The sequence below is a fragment of the Camelus bactrianus genome, chromosome 27 (assembly GCF_048773025.1).
Source record: "Camelus bactrianus isolate YW-2024 breed Bactrian camel chromosome 27, ASM4877302v1, whole genome shotgun sequence".
Classification (NCBI taxonomy): domain Eukaryota; kingdom Metazoa; phylum Chordata; class Mammalia; order Artiodactyla; family Camelidae; genus Camelus; species Camelus bactrianus.
Window position 1 is genome coordinate 22,900,872 of NC_133565.1, and position 20,441 is coordinate 22,921,312.

The 20,441-nt window shown below is 50.6% G+C and overlaps 1 protein-coding gene and 1 long non-coding RNA gene across 5 annotated transcripts in view; one reads left to right on the forward strand and one right to left on the reverse strand.

Annotated features, from left to right (window-relative positions):
• Positions 1 to 12,058: 12,058 nt before the first annotated feature.
• On the forward strand, positions 12,059 to 16,983 carry LOC141575292 (uncharacterized). The gene is made up of 2 exons (XR_012502780.1): positions 12,059 to 12,587; positions 12,626 to 16,983. It is a non-coding gene; the product is annotated as an uncharacterized LOC141575292 (long non-coding RNA).
• Positions 12,883 to 20,441, reverse strand: part of KLHL25 (kelch like family member 25) — a 28,564-nt gene continuing 21,005 nt past the window's right edge. For 2 of the 4 annotated variants that reach the window (XM_074354320.1, XM_045522560.2), the window contains exons 2-3: positions 17,341 to 19,145; positions 12,883 to 13,019 (exon numbers count right to left, since the gene is read on the reverse strand). In XM_074354320.1, coding sequence (XP_074210421.1) covers positions 17,365 to 19,134 — 1,770 coding nt within the window. In that variant the 5' untranslated portion in view covers positions 19,135 to 19,145 and the 3' untranslated portion in view covers positions 12,883 to 13,019; positions 17,341 to 17,364. Of the gene's footprint in view, positions 13,020 to 17,340; positions 19,149 to 20,441 lie in introns of all 4 variants that reach the window. The other 2 variants (XM_074354319.1, XM_010962927.3) reach the window with 1 other exon arrangement.

Genomic DNA, 20,441 nt, shown 5'->3' on the forward strand with positions numbered 1-20,441 from the left:
AGCTGTTTGTATGTTCTGGAAATTAAGCCCTTGTCAGTCGCATCATTTGCAAATATTTTCTCCTAGTCCGTAGGTTGTCTTTTTGTTTTGCTTATGGTTTTCCTTTGCTGTGCAAAAGCTTGTAAGTTTAATTAGGTCCCATTTATTTGTTTTTGCTTTTATGTCCATTACCTTAGGAGACTGTTTTTGTACATGTTTTAAATTGAAGTATGGTTAATATACAATATTGTCAATCAGGTATACAGCATAGTAATCGGTGGTGTTTTTTTGGCAAATTATATTCCATTATAGGTTATTAAAAGATATTGGGTATAATCCTCTGTGCTATACAGTAGAACCTTGTTGCTTATCTATTTTATGTATAGTAGTTTGTATCTATTAATCCCATACTCCTAATTTTTCCCTCCCTCCGCCTTTCCCCTTTGGTAACCATAAGTTTGTTTTCTGTGTCTGTGAGTCTGTTTCTGTTTTGTGTCTATATTCATTAGTATTATTTTTTGGATTCTATATGTAAGTGATATCATATGGTATGTCCTTCTCTGTATTTCACTGAGCATAATATTCTCTTAGTCCATCTATGTTGCTGCAAATGGCAATATTTCATTTTTTTATGGCCGAGTAATATTCCATGGTACATAAGTACCACATCTTCTTAAACCAGTTGCCTGTTGTGGGCACTTGGGTTGCTTCAATGTCTTGGCTACTGTAAACAATGCTGCTGTGAACATTGGGGCACATATATCTTTCTGAATTAGAGATCTTGTTTTTCCAGATATATACTCAGGAGTGGAAATGCTGGATCATATGGTAGCTCTATTTTTTTTTTTTTTAAGGAATCTTCATACTGCTTTCCATAGTGGCTGTACCAATTTATATTCCCACCAAAAGTCTTTGTACACATTTTTATTTAGCAAAATTAAAATCATGTCCTGTAGACATTCATATCCTACTTACTTCATTTCACATTTTCGTATGAACACTGGGTGCTTAACGTTCCCCTTTAAAGATGTATCGTTGTTGGGGAATTTAGATACTTCTAACTTCTCTAAACTTCTTTTATAGTGTCCTTTTTGCCTATCTCAAAGTAAAAACATGTTTTAATTATTAGAGAAAATGGAGAAGCTATTGGTAAGTAGAATAAATAAATAAAAATCAACAATAGTAAGAACTTCTGCTCCCCAAGATGGGATCATAGGGACTGGATTTACCTAGCTACCTAAAACAACCCAAACTCCAGACAAAATATGTGGAATAATGGTTTTAAAGACATTGAAAATCAGACAACAAAGTACAGCAGTCCGTGACTCTGTGCTTCCCAAGCGGGGGCTGAGGTCCTGTGATTGCAGTCACCGTTGACTTACAAAATGAAAATCAGGGCTGTGGCAGGAGGAAGTACATGTGCCAAGAAAAGGGAGATTGTGGCCTCTGTGCCGAGTTTCAGTTGGCCCTGGGCTTCCTGGCGGCCACGGCTACAAGGGAAACATGTATTTTTGATGGTGTCTCCTTTGACTACCCCCTTCCTGAAAATCTAGAATGCTTTCATCTTCCTAATAATTTTTTTCCAAACCCATACACAAAAATGATTCAGTTGGAAACTTATATGGGGCAAAGGACATGGACATCCTTGAAGGAAGTCCGTAATCTCTCTCTTTACCTGAGGAGTAAAGGGACCTTCTCAAGGAAGGTCACCACATACAAGGGGGCTGCAGCCTGGGCCCCAGCTGGCCTGTCGTCAGGGCACAACTACACAGCCTAACTCAGCAGCCCGGGCTTTGGGGTGTTGTTTCTTCTCTCGTGTTAAAATCTCTTCTTTCTCCCTGAGAAATGGGGAGCTGGAGAGGGAAGAGACAAGACCTAGTGTCCCCTAGTCTGTGAAGCCCTCATAGGGGCGTGGAGATGTGACCCAGGACACCAGCGTCCCCTATGTAAAGTGGACAGAGATAGAGTTGTCTTTAAGTCTTTACAAAGCTGAAATGAGCTAATGTGTGGAAAGAAGCCATTCAGTCTCAAAGTGTGCTTTTCCCTCCATGCAAGTGTCTGGATGAGTCAAGTGAGGGAGGAGCTGCCCCCCCCCCCCGGTCCCTCCCATGGCTGAGCTGCTTGGGAGGGACAACCCTGGGTGTTGCAGGTGAAGCAGTGTCAAGTCGACCTGCAAACAACTTCAGAGTCACGGGGGCCTGGCTGGGGTGGCAGAGCTGTGATGTGAGCACGTGGGTGGGCCTGTCACCCACAGGGAGGGCTCAGCGCCTGCCTGGAGCCAGTGCCTGGTGTGGAGTTGGTGCCCCACACATCAGAGGACGAATTAGTTGATTATACAGTGCAGGAGTGTCTGGAAGCTTGTTCCAGGGCACCAGAGCAAAGCTCCTCCTCTCTCTTAGCTGTAGAAAGGCCAGGAAAATGGTCCAGTCTTACCCAATTCAACTCAACAAACCGGTTACTGAGCACCTGCCAGCTCACTTTTTAAGGAAAGAAAGAAATACACATATTCTTATTTAAAGTCTCTTGACAGTCCTTCCAGGTAAGTGGAAGGACTCTCCTACAGATGATGAAAACGAGTCTCAGCATATCCTGCCAGATTTCAATCTGGATTCGCTGGGCTCTGAAACCTGAGTCTCTTCTGGTGCAGGCTCTGCCCTTTAACCTCAATGCCTGTCTCTTCCACTTAAACCACCCTGCACTCCATAACCTCTCTGGGTATAACGTGGCCCAAAGCATCGACAGGACAAGGAACGTGACATGTACAAAACTGTTCATGATGATCCAACTGATAACCACTGAACCCTAGACGGGAACCAGCCCTGCAGGTACGTGCGGAGGGGAGGCTGAGCTGCGGCACGGTCTCGGCACAGGGGACGGTCACAACACTCGGCCAACAAGAGCCGCGCGGTAAGAGAAATGAAAAACAAAATTAAAGACACTGTGAAATATAAAATATCTGAATACGTATAAAATGCGTGTAGATCCATGGCAATACCGCGTAAGTAACTGATTTTATTTTGTGGGTTGTACCTAAGCACTTGTCTTCCAAGTTTCTTGTTCATAGTATTTTACACTTTACTTTTTATTACTGATTTATTTCCTCGTTTGGCATCACACTTCATTTTCATTAAAATTTCTTCCTTCATTAAGAGAGCGGTATCCGTTTCCAAATACTAGGGTGCATATTTACAGCTGAGCTCTTCAACATACAAATGGAAGTACTGCGTTAAAGGAGAAGTGAAACCAAACTGTCAGCCAGATATTTTATCTTTTACAGCAAAATTGCCTGTGGCCAATTACTTAGGTAGCAAAAATGCTTAGGGCAAAGATTCCTAGGGAGAAAGCCTCTGGAGCCCCGAGGAAGGCCCTCTGGACCACGGAGGCGTGGCTGAGGAGTGGTGAGGGGAGGCAGGTGGCGCCCCCCACCTCCTGGGAAATGCAGCGTCTCTGGGAAGGCTCCCAGGATGCTGAAGCCTCCAGGTGGCCTAACTTCCTTAGTCTTTCCTGCACCGGAAGCCAAAACCCATGAAAGCCCTGGAGGTCCTCTTGGGACCGAGGTCCCCAGAGATTCCTTGCCCCATCAATGGTGGGAGGGGCCCCCCTCCCATCCCGGATTTGGTCTGGCCCCTGGGGAGCCAAGGAACCTGGAACCAGGCCTGCAGGGCAGTGGCTGGTGCAAATCCCAGCTCCGTCACCGCAGCAGTGGTGGCCGTTTCCGCTGTAGCGAGGGCTCTCAGGTGTTCAGTGCTTTACAGACTTTGACCTCAATCCCTTCCGTTAACCCTGTCATCATTAAGTCCCTAGCAGGGAATCAACTGTTTTATCCAAGCTGCACACAGATGAGCTGGCCCCAAACTCAGCAGGCCTTGCCCCGGGGGCCACGTTCTGCCCACTGCAGCCTGGGGCCTCCTACCCGCAGGAGCTCTCGGTGAGGAGCTTTAACCTCTCGGCCTGCTTCCTCGCCGGCAGGAAGAGGACAAGGATGCCCACCTCCCAGGGGGTCGTCGTGAGGATTAAAGGAGGTAACTGTGCAAAGCACTGGTGTGCTGTGCAGGGGCAGCACAGCTGCAGCTGACAAACGCCAGCACACACACAGGGCCAGGCTCTTGAAGGGGCCTGATGGCTCGCCCGGTGTGTCCCACTTTACCAGCTCAGAGAAGGGGAAGCCGGTCACTGCAGGCAGCTTCCACTCCAGACCAGGCACACAGATGGAGAGGGTGCTATTGTCCCTCAATAGCCTCCCTCCCTTTCACTCAGAATAGTGTTTTACTACACTTCCCAGCCTCCCTTGGGAATGGGCAGAGGTTATTTGCCCTTTAAGAGGCTTGCTGGTCATGTCATCTTTTTCCCTTCCCACTGGCTGGAATGCAGATGAGACGGCAGGGGCTGGGTGGCCATGTTGGGCCAGGAGGTGGCAGCCTGCATGGAAGCTGGCAGAGCTGCACAAGAGGAGCCTGGAGCCCAGTCCCATGGAGCCACTCCAGCCTTGGTTCATTTACACTCAGACCATGGCTGCATAAGCAAGAAATACACCTCTACTTCCTGTCTGGGCTGTTTGTGTAGCCAGAGGCTGACCCCTGGTGTCTAGATCTCAAGCCTGCGAGGTGGTGCTTGCCTTGGCTGCTGTCAGCACTGCAGCAGGAGTGGACACTGTGATGGGGTCAGGGTATCCCTCCCCGGGCTGGGCCTCAGGGCTGTCAGGGCATCCCTGCTCTTGGCTCTTCTACCAGCAACATACTTTTGAGATCCGCTCATTCATTCAAGATCAATTTTATGAGACATGTGCTGTAATACCCCTACTTCAGTACGTGAAGCACTTCTTCAATGTTAAGGCCCAGTTTCAGCTCTAGGGGCCTGCACACCACTGAGGTTTAGACCAGAGGTGCCCTCACCCAGCTGCTGGGCTGCCCGCCCTGAGGGGCGCCTTGAGGTCAGATCAGATACCAGCCTGGCCGTGCCTGTGCCCACATTCTTTTTTTCCTTAACTGAAGTATAGTTGATTTACAATGTTGTGTTAGTCTCAGGTGTACAGCAAAATGATTCAGCTATGTATGCGTATGTATTTTTCCAGGTTCTTTTCCATTATAGGTTATTGTAAGATATTGAATATAGTTCCCTGTGCTATACAGTAGGTCCTTATTGTTTATCTGTTTTATGTGTAGTGGTGTATATCGGTTAAGCCCATACTCCTAATTTATCCCTCCCCGCTCCCTTTCCTCTGTAGTAACCATTAACCATAAGTGTGTTTTCTACGCCTGTGTCTGTTTCTCTTTTGTATATAGATTCATTTGTATCATTTTTTGTATCATTTTTTAAGATTCCACATATAAGTGATATCATATATTAGTCTTTCTCTGTCTGACTTCACTTAGTATGATAATCTCTAGGTCCTTCCATGTTGCTGCAAATGGCATTATTTCATTCTTTTTTGTGGCACAGTGATATTTCACATCTTCTTAAACCAATCATCTGTTGATGAGCACCTGGACTGTTCCTGTGTCTTGCTTACTGTAAACAGCGCTGCTACGAACAATGGGGTGCATGTATCTTTTTGAATTAGAGTTTTCATCTTTTCCAGATATATGCCCAGGAGTGGGACTGCTGAATCAGTTTAATTTTCAGATTTTTTAAGGAACCGCCATACTGTTCTCCATGATGGCTGTACCAATTTACATTCCCACCAACAGTGCAGGAGGGTTCCCTTTTCTCTATACCCTTTCCAGCACTTATTTGTAGACCTCTGATGATGGCCATTCTAACCAGTGTGGTGATAGATACCTCATTATTGTTTTGATTTGCATTTCTCTAGTAATTAGCGATGGCGAACAACTTCTCACATGCCTGTTGGCCACCTGTATGTCTCCTTTGGAGAAATGTCTATTTAGGTCTTCTGCCCATTTCTTGATTGGGTTGTTTATCTTTTTTTGACATCGAGCTGTGTGGACAGTTTGTATATTTTGGATATTAACCCCTTGTCAGTCACATCACTTACAAGTATCTTCTCTCATTCCGTAGGTTGTCTTTTTGTTTTTACGGTTTCCTTTGCTGCATGCAAGTGTGATTAGGTTCATTTGTTTACTTCTGTTTCTATTTCCTTTGCCTTGGGAGACTGACCTAAGAAAATATTGCTATGATTTATGACCAAGAGGCTTTGCCCATGCTCACTTCTAGTTTTATGGTGTCATGTCTTATATTTAGGTCTTTAAACCATTTTAAGTTCATTTTTATATATGGGGTGTTCTAATTTCACTGATTTATATGTAGCTATCCAGCTTCCCCAACACCATTTGCTGAAGAGACTGTCTTTTCTCCATTGTATATTCTTGCCTCCTTTGTTGTGGATTAATTGCAGATGTGTGGGTTTATTTCTGGACTCTCTTCTGTTCCATTGATCCGTATGTCTGTTTTTGTGCCATTACCACATTGTATTGATTATTGTAGCTCTGTAGGATTACCTGAAGTCTGGAAGAGTTATGCCTTCAGTTTTGTTCTTTTTCCCCAGGATTGCTTTGGCAATGTAGGGTGTTCTGTGGCTCTCTATAAAATTTAGGATTATGTGTCCTACTTCTGTGAAAAACATGGGTATTTTGATAGGGACCACATTAAATCTGTACATTGCTTTGGGTGGTATGGCCATTTTAACAACATTAACTCTTCCAATCCAAGAGCGTAAGATATCCTTCAGTTTCTTTGAATCATCTTCAATTCCCTTTATCAATGTTTTACAGTTTTCAGCATATGGGTCTTCACCTCTTTGGTTACGTTTATTCCTAGGGTTTTTTTGGTTTGTTTTTTTTTTTTTTTTTGATGTGATTTTATAAGAACTTTCTGATATTTCACAGTGTAAAAAACAAAACAGATTTCTGTATGTTAATCTTGTATCTTGCTACCTTGCTGAATGTATTAGTCCTAATAGTTTTTGTGTGGAGTCTTTGGGGTTCTCTATAAGAGTATCATGTCCTCTGCAAATAGGGACAGTTTCACCTCTTCCTTCCCAGTTTAGATACCTTTTAATTTCTTTTAGTTGTCTGGTTGCTGAGGCTAAGACTTCCAATACTATGTTGAATAGAAGTAGTGAGAATGGGCATCCTTGTCTTGTTCCTGAGTCAGTCAGCAAGAAGGCTTTTTTAGCTTTTCACCACTGAGTGCTATGTTGGCTGTAGGCTTGTCGTAAATGGTTTTTATTATGTTGAGGTATGTTCCCTCTCTACTCACTTTGGTGAGTTTTTATCATGAATGGATGCTGAATCTTACCAAATGAGTTTTCTATGTCTACTGAAATGACCATGTGCTTTTTATCTTTGTTGATGTGGTGTATCACACTGATTGATTTGCTTATGTTGAACTATCTTTGCAACGTGGAATGAAGCAAACAGGATCATGGTATATAACCCCTCTCACGTACTGCTGAATTCAGTTTGCTAATGTTTTTATTTTAAATATTACCATGTTTTTCTTAGTCATATTTCCTTACTGTGGCAGCAGTGGGAGGTAGAAGAATGTAAACTATCTTCATGCACAGCGGGTGCTCTACTGACCAAAGTTGATGCAGAAAGGGTATCTTTTGGCGAAAATTTCTCAATGTGCTTGTATGGGCTGAGGGCAGCCCTGGCAGAATGCCTATGGCCAAACTCTGAAGTGAATTCTGGTGCCCAGAACTGACCCACTATGGGCCAGGAGGCATTCTGGGGAGGAACTCGTTCCCTGCCATACAGTCATACCCAGCCCAGGGATGTTCAAGGAAAAAAAGTTGTCGAGTCCCTCAACCTTGGTCCTAGTCCTCAGTCCCAACCCCTGATCCTGGGCTGAGAAATGAGCACCAGGAGGATCGGGACCAGGCCGTTCCTGGGGATCCCATAATGAATCCCTGCCACCAAGCAATCTCAGTGCATCCAGTTGTCGGGGTTTGCTACTATTTTGTTGATTTTTGCATTAATATTCATCAAAGATATTGGCCTGTAACTAACTAACTTTTTTTTTTTTTTTTTTGTAGTGTCTTTCTGATTTTGGTACAGGGTGATGATGACTTCACAGAATGACTTTGGGAGTGTTCCCTCCTCTTCAGTCTTTTGGAAGAGTTTGAGAAGGGTCAAAGTAAGTTCTTCTTTGTATGTTTGGTAGAATTCCCCAGTGAAGCTGTCCAGTTCTGGACTTTTGTTCGCAGGGAGTTTTTTGTTTTTGTTTTTGAATATATATTCTATTTCACTTCTAGTGATTGGTCTGTTCAAATTATGTTTCTTTTTGACTCAATTTTGGCAGGCTGTATATTTCTACAAACATTTCTTCTAGGTTGTCCAATTTGTTGGCATGTAACTGTTCATAGCATTCACTTACGATTTTTTTTTTTTATTTCTGCAGTATCAGTTGTTATTTCTTTCATTTCCTATTTTGTTTATTTGGGTTTTCTCTCTTTTCTCCATGGTGAGCTTGACTAGAGATTCGTTGATTTTTATTTCTTTTCAAAAAACCAGCTCTTAGTTTGTCTTTTCTATTGCTTTTTAAATACCTTTTTATTTCCTCCTTTCTGCTGACTTTGGATTTTATTTGTTCTTTGTCTAATTCTTGTAAGTAGTAGGTTAGGTGGTCGGAGATTTTTCGTGTCTCTTTAGGAAGGCCTGCATCGCTAAGAACGTCCCTCCTAGGACTGCTTTCGCTGCATCTCACAGATTCTGTGTGGCTGTGTTTTCATTGTTGGTTGTCTTGAAGTATTTTCTGATTTCCTCTGGTTTGGTCATTGATAACAGTGGTTTATTTAGTACCATGTTGTTTATCTCCATGTGATTTTTCTTCCGTTTCTTTTTCTGTGTGATTGATTTCTAGTTTCATAAAGTTACGGTCAGAAAAGATGCTTTAAATAATTTCCATCCTCTTAAATTTGTCAAGGCTTGTTTTGTGTCCGAGTATGTGGTCTATCGCAGAAAATGTTCCCTGTGTGCTTGGAAAGAATGTGTATTCTGGTTTTCTGGACCTAGTCTCCTGTAGATATCAATTAAATCCATTTAATTATGTCATTTAGGATCTCTGTTGCCTTACTGGTTTTCTGTCTGGAAGATCTGCCCACTGTTGCCAGTGGGTGTTAAAGTCACCTACTGTTCTATTCTTGTCAGTTTTCCCTTTCATGTTTGTTAGTATTTTACGTTATTTAGGTGCTGCTATGTTGGGTGCATATGTTAATGAGCGTAATATCTTCTTCTCATATTGATCCTTTTATTATATAACATCTTTTTGGTCTTTTTTTAATGGTCTTTGTTTTGAAGTCTATTTGTCTAACATGAGTATTGCTACTCCTGCTTTTTTTTTTTTTTTTACAACTATTGCATTTTTTTAAAAAATGAAATACAATCACTTAAAATGTGTCAGTTTCTGGTGTACAGCACAATGTCCTAGGCATGCATATACATACAAATATTCGCTACCCTCGCTTTCTTATTTCCATTTGCTTGAAATATCTTTTTCCATCCCTTCACTTTCAGTCTGTGAGTGTTTCACCCTAAAGTGAGTCTCTTGTAGGCAGCACATTGTAGGTTGCTTTTTTATCCAGTCTTCCACTGGATGTCTTTTGATCAGAGCATTTAGTTCCTTGACATTTAAAGTAATTATTCAAACTCTCAATTTATCCCTTCCCACAAACAGCATATGATACTACTTGTATGTGGAATCTAGAAAGAAAAAAAGACACAAATGAACTTATTTATGAAACAGAAAGATTCAAAGACATAGAAAAGAAACTTATGGTTACTAAAACGGGGTGGAGAGGGATAAATTAGGAGTTTGAGATCTGTAGATACTACTCTATAAAATACACAAACAGTAAGTTTCTTCTGTAGAGCACAGGGGACTCTATTCAGTATCTTTTAGTAACCTATAATGAAAAAGAATATGAAAACAAATATATGTATGACTGAAACATTATGCTGTAAACCAGACATTGATACACTGTAAATGGACTACACTTCAATTTTTAAAAATGGAAGTAATAACCAGTATGTATTTATTGCCATTTTAAATTGTTTTCTAGTTGATTTTGTAGTTCTGTTCATTTTTAATTTTTCCTTTTGTGATTTCTTTGTTCCTTTCTTTTTGTATTATCTACGTTATTTGTATATTCGACTAATTGTATACTGTACGTTATTTGTGTATTCCTTTCCTTTTGTGTTACACTTGAGTTCCTTTCATTTCGGTTTTTGTGAACCTACTGAATGCTTTTGATTTGTGGTTATCCTGGTTTTCAAGTAAGTTAACCCGTAGCATTTCATTTTTTTTCACTTGTCTTTCTGTCTGCTGTGGACTGGGTGAGTTCCATCATTCTGTCTTCCAGCTCACATATTCTGTCTTCTGCATCATTTCATCTGCTAGTCATTGCTTCTAGACTGGGTTTTCACTTCAGCAACAGAGCTGTCTAATTGTTACTGGTTCCTCTTTATAGTTTCTACTTCCTTGTTACAGTGAATTGTGTTTCTATCGATGGCCTTTCTTAATTCCTTCAGTATTTTTATCACATCCTTTTTGAACTCAGGATCAGCAGACTGATGAGGTCTGTTTCATTATTCATTCTTTCAGGGGATTTCTCTTACTCTTTTAATTAGGAGTAGTTCTCCTGCTTACTCATTTTACTTAGCTTCCTCTGTCTCTATGAATTTAGGAGAAACAATTATCTCCTGTGGTCCTGAAGGTCAGTTTTTATGTGGGTACATCCCTGGGTGTATATATTGTGAGTTCAATACATCTGGTCTGAAGGCTGTTTTTGGTATGCCAACTACGCCATTCCTCAGAGTGTGCTGGCTGTTGTCGCCATGATAGGGGGTGTGTTTGGTGTTGCGGTGACCAGATCCTGCACTGGGATGTTGGGTGGGGCTGCCATGTCTGTGCCCACGTCCTTGAGTCTATGGTTCACAATAGCTGTGAAAACGTGTGAGAGCGCAGGTGAATGAGCATTACAGACGTTGTTGTGATAACTGACGCTGGCTGCTACCAGAGTAATGATGCCTTAAGGATGCTTGTGTTATTTCCACACAAATGAGTGTCAACTGGGAGCTCACAGTCTTCAAGTTCACCATGGAGGGTATTTTTTCAGGAAAGGAGCAATCAGGATTCTACATGGAATCAAGGTAAAGGCTTCTGCTGCTAGAATAATCTGGTGACAAGAAGCACTCTCCTCTGGGCCCCTCGAGTCCTTGGGGAGGGCGGGTCTTTGCCAAGCCCACAACCTACCTGAGGGGCAGACTGTGAGCCCTGGCTGGGGCGGTGGAAATCGGAGTCTGCCCTTGCCTTACATCCCTCAAGGCTGGCCTCAGCAGCCAAGGAAAGCAAGATTCTTCTTAAATCTTTTATTAAGTTAGAAACAGATAAAAGCAACACAACTTTTGGGGAAAGCACCACTGCGAGGTCCTTTGTGCTGTGAGAAGTGTGCTATTCTCAACTCAGCACTCCAAGAGCCCTCCCCCACAGGCAGGGTGAGCTCTGGACCTGGGGTGCCGCTTCCTCCACGGGCCTTGGGGCCTCCCCAAGTTCTCAGGCAGAGCCATCTCCTTGGACCAGCCACCTGGCTTCTGAAGAGCAAGAGGCCACCTCTGACAGAGGCAGGGTCCGTAGGTTCAGAAGAACCTAGAGATGTACCTTCTGCTTTTGGCTTTTTCCCCAGTGGCAGCTGATGGTCTGCAGCTGGTGCTCATCTGTGAACAAACCCGCCCAAAGGCCCCGCTCCCAGGAGATGCCCACAGGACCAGCACCACATTATGGAAAGCAACCTGCTTTGGAGCCCCAGTCCTGAACCAGCCCAGCAGCACCGTGCAGGTGGCTGGCAGCCTGGGAAGTCACAGGTTTTGGCCCCAGCACCAAGAGCCCCCTCCTCTCCAGTGAACACTGGGCGAGCAAGGGACCAGCCCAGAAACGCTCAGTATGAGGAGGACTGTGGCAGGAGCCAGCCTCTCCAGAACCCTGGCTGCTGAGGATGGACACAGGAGGGACCCCGTGACTCAGAAGGTGGGAAAAATGAACAAATGGCTGGCAGTGTTCTTGGGAACAATCCCTACCTCTGAGTTCAGGGGGCAAATGGGCTAGATCATTACCAGCTGGAAGGTCAATGGCGAAGGATAGTGGGGGCTGGTGGGGCTGGCCATCCTCCAAGTTGAGATGAGCCCGGCCCTAGAGGGATGTGCAGTGAGCACCCTGGGGCCCCTCTGTGGTCCCCAGCTCCTATCTGCTTCTGGTCTTGGGAGGGCGGGCCACATTCCAGGGCTGGTGTAGTCCTGGCAGGGGATGGGGTCATTGGTGCCTCTCAGGCTAGGCTCCGAAGGGAGGTGAGAGGGTGGCTCCAGGATATCTCCTTGTTTAATAGCATGTGTCACCCAGGAGCCCCCCACCCATCTGTGTCTGCACCCGGGCACAGCATCCTGGAGCATGGCTGGTCTGACCGGGAGGTGGCAAGGTCACTGGGGACAAAGCTCGACTCTGGAGAGGGTCCATTTAACCCTGGGGTCGGGGTGTCATTTGCTAATGACGCCTTGTGGGCATCGCTGAGGTCACCCAAAGGTTCCCTCCCTCCAACAACATGTCAATTTTCTCCTCCGCACCTTCTGCCCTCCGTCCCAGTGCACACGTTCCCAGAGGCCTGGGACACCCCCTGTGGGGTGACATCATAACAGAGAGGGAAGCTGTGGCCAAAGGCCAGGCCATCAGTGTTGCCACCACCCCCTCGCCAAACTCAGGCCCCCCCCTACCCCCACCCAGCCAGGACTTGCTGCAACAGGTGACCCCAAGGCTCTACAAATGTCCTCTCCAAGGCCAGGGGTGTCCTGGCATCCATCCTCACCCCTCTGGAAGGTCCTTGCCCCTGCAAACCCCTGCCAAGCAGGAAAGGCCTCGGCTAGACACACGGGCACTGGTGACAGCTTCTCTTTCTGAAGATCAGAGCAGCCCCCGAGGCCGCTACTCCCAGAGCTGGTGGGGCCGGGCGGGGCGTCCTGCTGTGGCAGGCAGGGTCAGGGCCACCATGTGACAATGAGGGCTGCAGCCGTGGGGCAGGGAGAAACGCGTAGAGTCTGTGGAGGAATGAGAGGGAGAAGATATGAATCACACCCACCTTGTTCCATCCTAACCTGGAACCAGATGAAGAGCCAGAGGCCACGTGGAAGGCCCAGGTGTGAGGGCGCAGCTCTCGCTCAGCAGCAGTGCAGCCACGCATCGGTCCTTCAGCCCTGAGCACCCTCCACCTGGCGGGCACCGGGCCAGGGAAACAGGAGGACAAACACAGCTACCATCCCCAAGGATCGTCCTCCAGTGGGAGAAACTACAGGTTTGTACAAAAGTATACACAGCCATCGTACACTGACCGTGCCAGCTGTGAGAAATAAGAAACTAAGAGATTAGAACCAGGACTTTAACTGGGGTGGACGGTGTAGGAAGGTGGTGAAATTTAACCTGAGACCTGAAGGACAGACAGGAGTCTGCTAGAGGAGCCAATAGCAGTCTGGGCAGAAGGAATGGCATGTGCAAAGGCCCCAGGGTGGGAATCTGGCACTTTTGAGAAACTAAATGTAGGCCAGAGAGATAGAAACAATGAGGGGCAGAAAAGATCCGAGAGCCAGGGGACAGCCAGCCCATTCACTCCTGCACTTGACATGTTTACCACACGGCCCTGCGGGATGGATGCAGTGGTAAACGAGGCAGGACAGTCCCTGTGGTCATGACACTCACACTCAGAACTGGGTTCTCGATCACTCTGGGGCCCGCTCTGAGCTTCGTGTTTCCCCGTGCAATGAGGACACCTGCCTCCCAGGGAAGGATGGAGTCATCTAATGCACGTGGAAGGCTTGATGTAGACCCTGGAAGCAACTAAGGAAACCCAGGTGGGCACAAGGGTTTCCTTGTGACCATTTCTACAGCCTAACTCACAGCAACAGCTTGGCACAACCCTAGCCCGACGCCAAGCAGGGATGTGTCCAGAAGTGGTGCCCTTGGCCGGAGAAGCAGGTCCAGGAAGGACCCAGAGGGGTGTGGCGGAGGAATGCTCAGGACAGCGAGGGAGGGGCTGGGAGTTCCCACGAAGGGTCTTCCATGCTGTCCCCCAACCCCATTTCCATGCTGGTGGCTCACTTCCACTGGCCAGCGTTCAGTGCCACGGGCTCAGAGGTGGCCCCAACGAAGGAGGCAGGCTTGAGCCATGGGACAGTTCCCTACGCGCTGAGCTGCCCCGGGGTGGGGGGTCTCACCCCAGCTTCGAAAGGGAAGAGAGAAGAAGCCCCCCACCACAGGCGTCTCCAGCCCTCCAGGAGGCGGGGACAACCCCACCTTTGCAAACATCAGGTAACAGTGACTGCACGCTTGGTCTTCAGCCTGGGGTGTAGCCACCCGTCCACCTGTGTGGCCTGGGTGGGGTGACCGCTGTGTCCTCAGTGGGGCTGAGGAAGGCCCCCCAAACCCCTCCAAGCTCCTCCCAAGCTAGAAACTAGGTCCCAAACATGCCAAGATGGTCTAAGTGGGTGAACCCCAAGCTCAGGGACCCAGGACCCAGTGCTGGGGAGGAGGGGCTCTGGGTGACCCCTGGGCTGTCCCAAGGAGGAAGTGGTAGCACCCTACGGGCATGCTGAAGGCAGAGGAGCTGGGAGCCGCCCGGCTCCCAGACTCCTCCTGGATCACTCAGGCACTTCCCCGGGCCTTCCTGGGTTGGACCATCCAAATTTTTGGCAGATACTTCTTGGAGAACTAATTTCCTCATCTCTGCAGAGCGGATGTGGGGTCAGGGGTCACCCACACCACCTGTGTGCAGCAGGCCCCAGTGAACCCTGTTACTGCCTATGGGTGTGTGATCCCAACAGTGGGGCATGGAGCCTTCCAGAAGGAGGGGCTGGCCGGGGACATCCAGAGGGCCCTGCCACCCAAAGCATCCCAAAACCATTATCACCGCCATCCCCCACCCCGATCACAACCTCGTACAAAGGCTGACTCTGACCCCAGCCCCCTTTCTACTCACCTAGTTTAAGCAATACAATTTTTATGCCCATGTTCCTGAGGGGAAAGCTGAGGCTCAGGGAAGTTAAGCAACCAGGGTCAAGCAGCCAGCAAGAGTCAGAGCCAACAGTCAAGCGGGCTTCCCTTCCTAAGCCCCCGGCAAAGTAAAGGGTGCACTGGGTCCTAATGCCTGACCTGCCCCCCACCCCTCCCACTTGGGGAAGAACTGCCCTCCAGGGCCCTGGGGTCGGGCAAACACTGGACAGGGGCAGAGCTGCCCAGGTGATTGTAGGAACAGGGACTCAAGGAAATGCAAATGTTCCCTTTGAAACGCACTCCCCAGGAGACCAAGACATGTGGCTGATTAGACTTTTCTCCCAAAGAGGGAGAGAGCAGGTTAAAACAAAACAGAGAAACCTTAAAAGAGAACACAGCCCCATTCCCCTCCAGGCTGGCCTGATGAGGCCAAACACCCCGTGTGCAGGGATTTGATGCCTTCTCTGGGCCTGCCTCACCTGCTGCGGGCGTATCCCTTTAAGGGCCTCGAAGGCCTGGCTGGATCTGATTTAATAGCTGAAACATCAGATTGCATTCAGAAGCAATCCTGCTAAGTATGAGTGCTCAGCCGTTCGAGTCAGCAGCCGCGGGGTCATTAAGGAAATGAATTTTTCAGCTCAGGCCAGCTCCTGACGGGGCTCCTGTGAGCTGAACCGCACAGGGCCCAGGAAGGGCTCCTCAGAGCCCCCGGGACCCCACGCCTCCTGTCCCCCATCCACCTAGGGTCCCTCAACCTCACAGCCCCAAGGGCTGGGAGCTGGGACCTGACCATGGAGGACCTCCTCTGGTGCTTCTATCACCCCATTCCAGGCCCTGCCCCCAAGCCCCTGGCAGGCTGGCTCGGGAGACCTTAATCCAACCTCAGGACTTGCCACAGATCCCGCCCCAGAAGGGCTGCAGGAGAAATCCTGCCCTCCCCTCGGAAGAGGCCCTCCAGGACAGGCTTGGTCCTTCCTTCTGCCCTCTCTCCCCTTCCTGACTGCCCCCTCGGTCCAAGGACCTGGGCAAGTCCATCCTCCTGTCTCCCTGTCCATCACAGAGAACACCTGCCTGTGTCCCTGTGCTCCCAGCATCCTCTGTCACCTTCCCTTTCTGTGTAATGATCTCCAGTAACGATGGCGCCAAGAACAGAGAGCACCCTACCTCGGGGTAACCGAGGCAGCCCTGCAGCAACCCCGCTGGGGGCTGGGAGGTTGGGGGCTGTCCCTTACCTAATCATGACGCCTGCTTCGAGGAAGACCTCTCCAGTTTGTGGAGGGACAGGGGACAAGAGGCTCCCTTGCACACCGGCGAACACACAGCTGCCCCGAGGAGAGGCAGGACCCAGCCCCAGGGCTAGCTGGTCCCAGAGCCCCGGTCCCACCAGCTGTCCCCAGCGGTGCCCGCCCACCTAGGCCAGCACCTGCCTCCCTGCGAGCGCTCGGTCCACTCCCCTCACGGGCCCCCGGCATGGGGCTCTCACCTTGGCTGCACCCTGGACTCACCTGGAGCTATACACGGCTACAAGGCCTGGGCTCAGAGACCCTGACTCAGGTGGTCTGGGCTTAGAACTTGCAGAGCACAGACTCTGGCCTGGCCCAGAAAGAGAGCTGGCCTTGGCCCTTGGCTTCTGGGAGGTGACCTGGATCACATCTGATAGACAGGAGTGTCTGTTTAGGGTCAGGGTGGCCACATCCGTGTGACTTCAGGTGGGGGCCTTGGGTCACACTGGACCAGGTGATGTGAGAGTTACCACAATCAATCCATCATGCCTATGTGATGGGGCCGCGATAAAAACTCTGGACCCCAAAGCCTGTGTGAGCTTCCCTGCTGGGCAATCTTCTGTGTGTACTGTCACTCACTAAAGCTGGCAGAGAGACACTGTCCTGGCTCCATGGGGAGCACACAAGGGATGCTTTGCATTTGTACCCCCAGCCAAGGCTCTGTTCCCCACACCTCTGCCCTTGGCTGATCTGATTCTGTATCCTTGCCCCATAATAAACCATAACCATGAATATACACCTTCAGTGCATTCATGAGTCCTTCCAGTGAGCGCTGGATCTGAGATGATTCTGGGAAAACCTTCCCTGGCAGCTGATGTCAGAGTGAGGATGCCCTCAGCTCTGCACACAGCTGTCAAAGACCCCAGTGTCTCTGATCTGCTGGCATGTCTGGGAACCACCCCCCAGTCTAAGGCTGTTGCCCCCATCTGGCTGAGGGGATACATGCTTTCCAAGTTAAGGGGCAGAGCCAGGCTTTGGCTCCAGAGTTGAAAAAGGGTCCCAGAGCGCCGCCCTCCCCGCCACTCACTTGCCGCCCCACCCAGCCCAGCCTTCACCCAGAGTGGGCACAGGTGCGGGGGTGCCACGGGCTCACCTGGCCGGGCTCTGCAGGTGTTCTTCACGCGGGCAGGTGCTTCCAGGTGCTGACGAAGGCGGTGGGGATGAGCGAGTAGGGCACGGTGGTGATGCAGTTCCACGTGTCCGAGGTGGGGTCGTAGCAGTCCAGCGTCTTACACCGCTGGGTCCCGAAGTAGCCCCCCACCACGTAGAGCTTGTTGCCCGAGGCCAGGGCGTGGCAGGACATGCGCTTGGCGGTCATGTCCCCGATCCGAGTCCACTGGTTGGTCTCGCAGTCGAAGCGGTAAGCCGAGGCGGCCGTGAACTCCGTGTCGCCCCCCATGATGAAGATCTGGCTGCCCAGCACGGCAGCGGCAGTGTACCGCCACGGCTGGGGACACTCGGCCTTGATGGTCCACCGGTTCTCCGAAGGGTCGTAGCACTGGACTTTTGACACCATGTCCCGGTGGATGCTGGTCCCCCCGAAAACGAAGAGCTTCAGCTTGGCGCTCACGACCGCGGCGTTGCTGACGCCATCCCTCAGCGGGGCCACCATCGTCCACTTATTAGCGCCGGGGTCGTACTTCTCCACCTGCTTCAGGGAGACCGACGGGGAGGCCGGGAAGACACCGGCCAGGGACGTGTGTCCCCCGACCACATAGAGGCAGTTCTCCAGCTCGGCCGAGCCGTGGCCAAAGCGGGCGATGAGCATGGGCGCCGCCTTGGACCACTCCTCGTGGACAGTGTTGTACACCCACACGTCCTTGGAGACCCCGTTCTCGGAGCCCCGGCCCCCGGTCACGTAGACCTTGCAGCCGATGGCCGAGGCGCTGAACTCCTTGCGGGGGCTGGGCAGGTCGGCCTTGGGGATGATCTCCTTGGCCTTGTGGTCCACCTGGTAGATCTTGTCGCACATGAAGGTCTGGCCCCCCAGGATGAGCAGCGTGTGGCCGGCCCTGCGCGGCCGGGCACAGGGGCTGGTGACTACGCCGTCGTTCTGCAGGATCCTGGTCTTGCAGCGCAGCGCCTCGTCCACGATGAGCCGGGTGCGCTCGTCGGCCATGAGCAGGGCCTCGCCCGACACGGCCTCCTTCAGGCAGTCGGACGGCAGCAGGGCCAGCCGCACGCTGCGCAGGAGCTCGGGCAGGTGGGCCTTGCGCCCCTCCAGGTCATGCTTCACCCACTGGAGGATGGCCTCGAAGACCACGCGCTCGTCCTCCGTCTCCAGCTCGTCGCTCGAGATGAGGTCCAGCAGGGTGTCCTTGGACAGGCTATTGAAGTCCTCGCTCTGCCGCACGGTCTCGAAGTGCACCAGGCACATGCGCCAGGAGAACTCGTAGAGCCGGCGGCACTGGTGGGCGTCCGACAGCAGCATCATGCCCAGGCAGTTGGACGGGAACAGGTTCTTCTCCAGGAACTCGGCGGCCGCGTCGCGCACGTCATGGAACTGCAGCATGTCGCCCGCCTCCAGCAGTGACTCGGCGTTCTCCTCATTGATGGCGATGCGGGACGAGTAGGCGAAGTCCAGCAGCAGCTCCAGCACCTCGGGGTGCAGGTTGTCCTGGAAGTTGACAGTGTCGTCGCGGCTCTCCCGCAGGCCGTGGCTGAACATGGCCTCGAAGTAGCGGCTGGAGGCGGCCAGCACGGCGCGGTGGCAGGGGAAGGCGCGGTCGCCGGCCCAGAGCGTGACATCCGTGAACATGCGGTGCTTGCGCAGCGTGTTGAGGTGGGCCAGCACGCAGTCGGGGTGCGAGGCCTTGTGGAACAGCGTGATGTTCATGGAGCCCGCGCTGCCCCGCGACTTGCGGGTCTCGTGGACGCTGACTGACATGCTGAGCTGACCTGCTGGGGAGACCAGGCCACAGGTGAGAGGGGCCGGGCCCCGCACCCCCGCTGCCCTCCTGCGGCTCCCCGCTCAGCCCCTGCCCTCTGCTCAGCTCTGCCAAACCCAGGCCCAGCCCCTCCCCTCCACCGGAGGGCCAGCAACCACTCAGGTGGCACAGGCTGAAGTTCAGACCAAATGCTTTTGGACCAACTCTGCATATGAGCCTCCCTGGGTGACCTCTCACTGTGCCTGCCTCCCGTGGCTTCAAGAACATGCACATGGTGCCCCCCAGCCTGGTTAAATAGGTGGCAGGGCAGTGCTAAGTGTGCCCTGAATGCATTCTGCTGTCTGAGGACGCGGGTCCACGGCCCCACTCTGCAGCCGGGGAAGCCAAGGCTCAGAAAGGCCAAGTGGCTGCCTGCAGTGCTACAGCCAAGCCTCCCACGTGGGCGGTCCAGCTCCAGCCCACTCTCCACCCTCCACTGGCCCAGGGAGCCACGGGCTCCTGCGGGGAGACTTTTGGAAAAGGTTCTCAAGGAGCCGCAAACACCAACAGAGCCTTACGCCCTCCTCTGCCCCCAACAGGCCCTGTCCTGAGCTGGGCTCCAGGCAGGTCTGGCCACAGCCCTCACCCTCCCTTGTCCTTGGCAAGTTCCCCAAGAGCTGCCATCCCAGCCCAGGCGCTCAGCGTAGACACGTCTGCCAGCCCAGGGCTCTCCAGAGTCGGGACGAGTGAGGCTGTGGAGGTGTCGAGGTGGGCCAGCTGACTAGTGGCTCAAGTCAGGACACCTGCTCAATTCTGAAGTCACCACAGGAAGCCAAGACAAAGGCCCCGGTGAGAGCTGAACCAAGTTCACCTCAACCGAAGCAGCCGGAAAACCTGCAGCTGTCAGAGCCCCCTGGTCCCAACAGGCACCGTGAGGGCCTCGCCTGCCCCCTCGCCTGCCCTCCTCTGCTGGGCCCCGGGCTCGGGATCAAAGTGCTGGTCCCTGGGGTGGACAGACACAGGCTCATGACCTGCCTGAAGGTGGACGATTCAAAGCACATTAAAGTCCAGCCAATGGCACGACCCCAGGACCCACTGCCACGCTGTGGAAACCAGGCTCAGCCAACGGGCAGGCAAAATCCTAGGTCTCAAGAGAAAGTGGCCAAAAAGCCAACCGCAAAACTAGCCCCGGCCCCACCTAAGTCAGCTTTGTACTTAAGTAATAATCTGCTCAAGGAAGGCCACAGCTCATGCTTCACTGGACTGAACTGTAAACTAGCGTCCAAGTGCACTGCTGCTCTCTCCCTTCCTGGCAAAGAACCAGGGA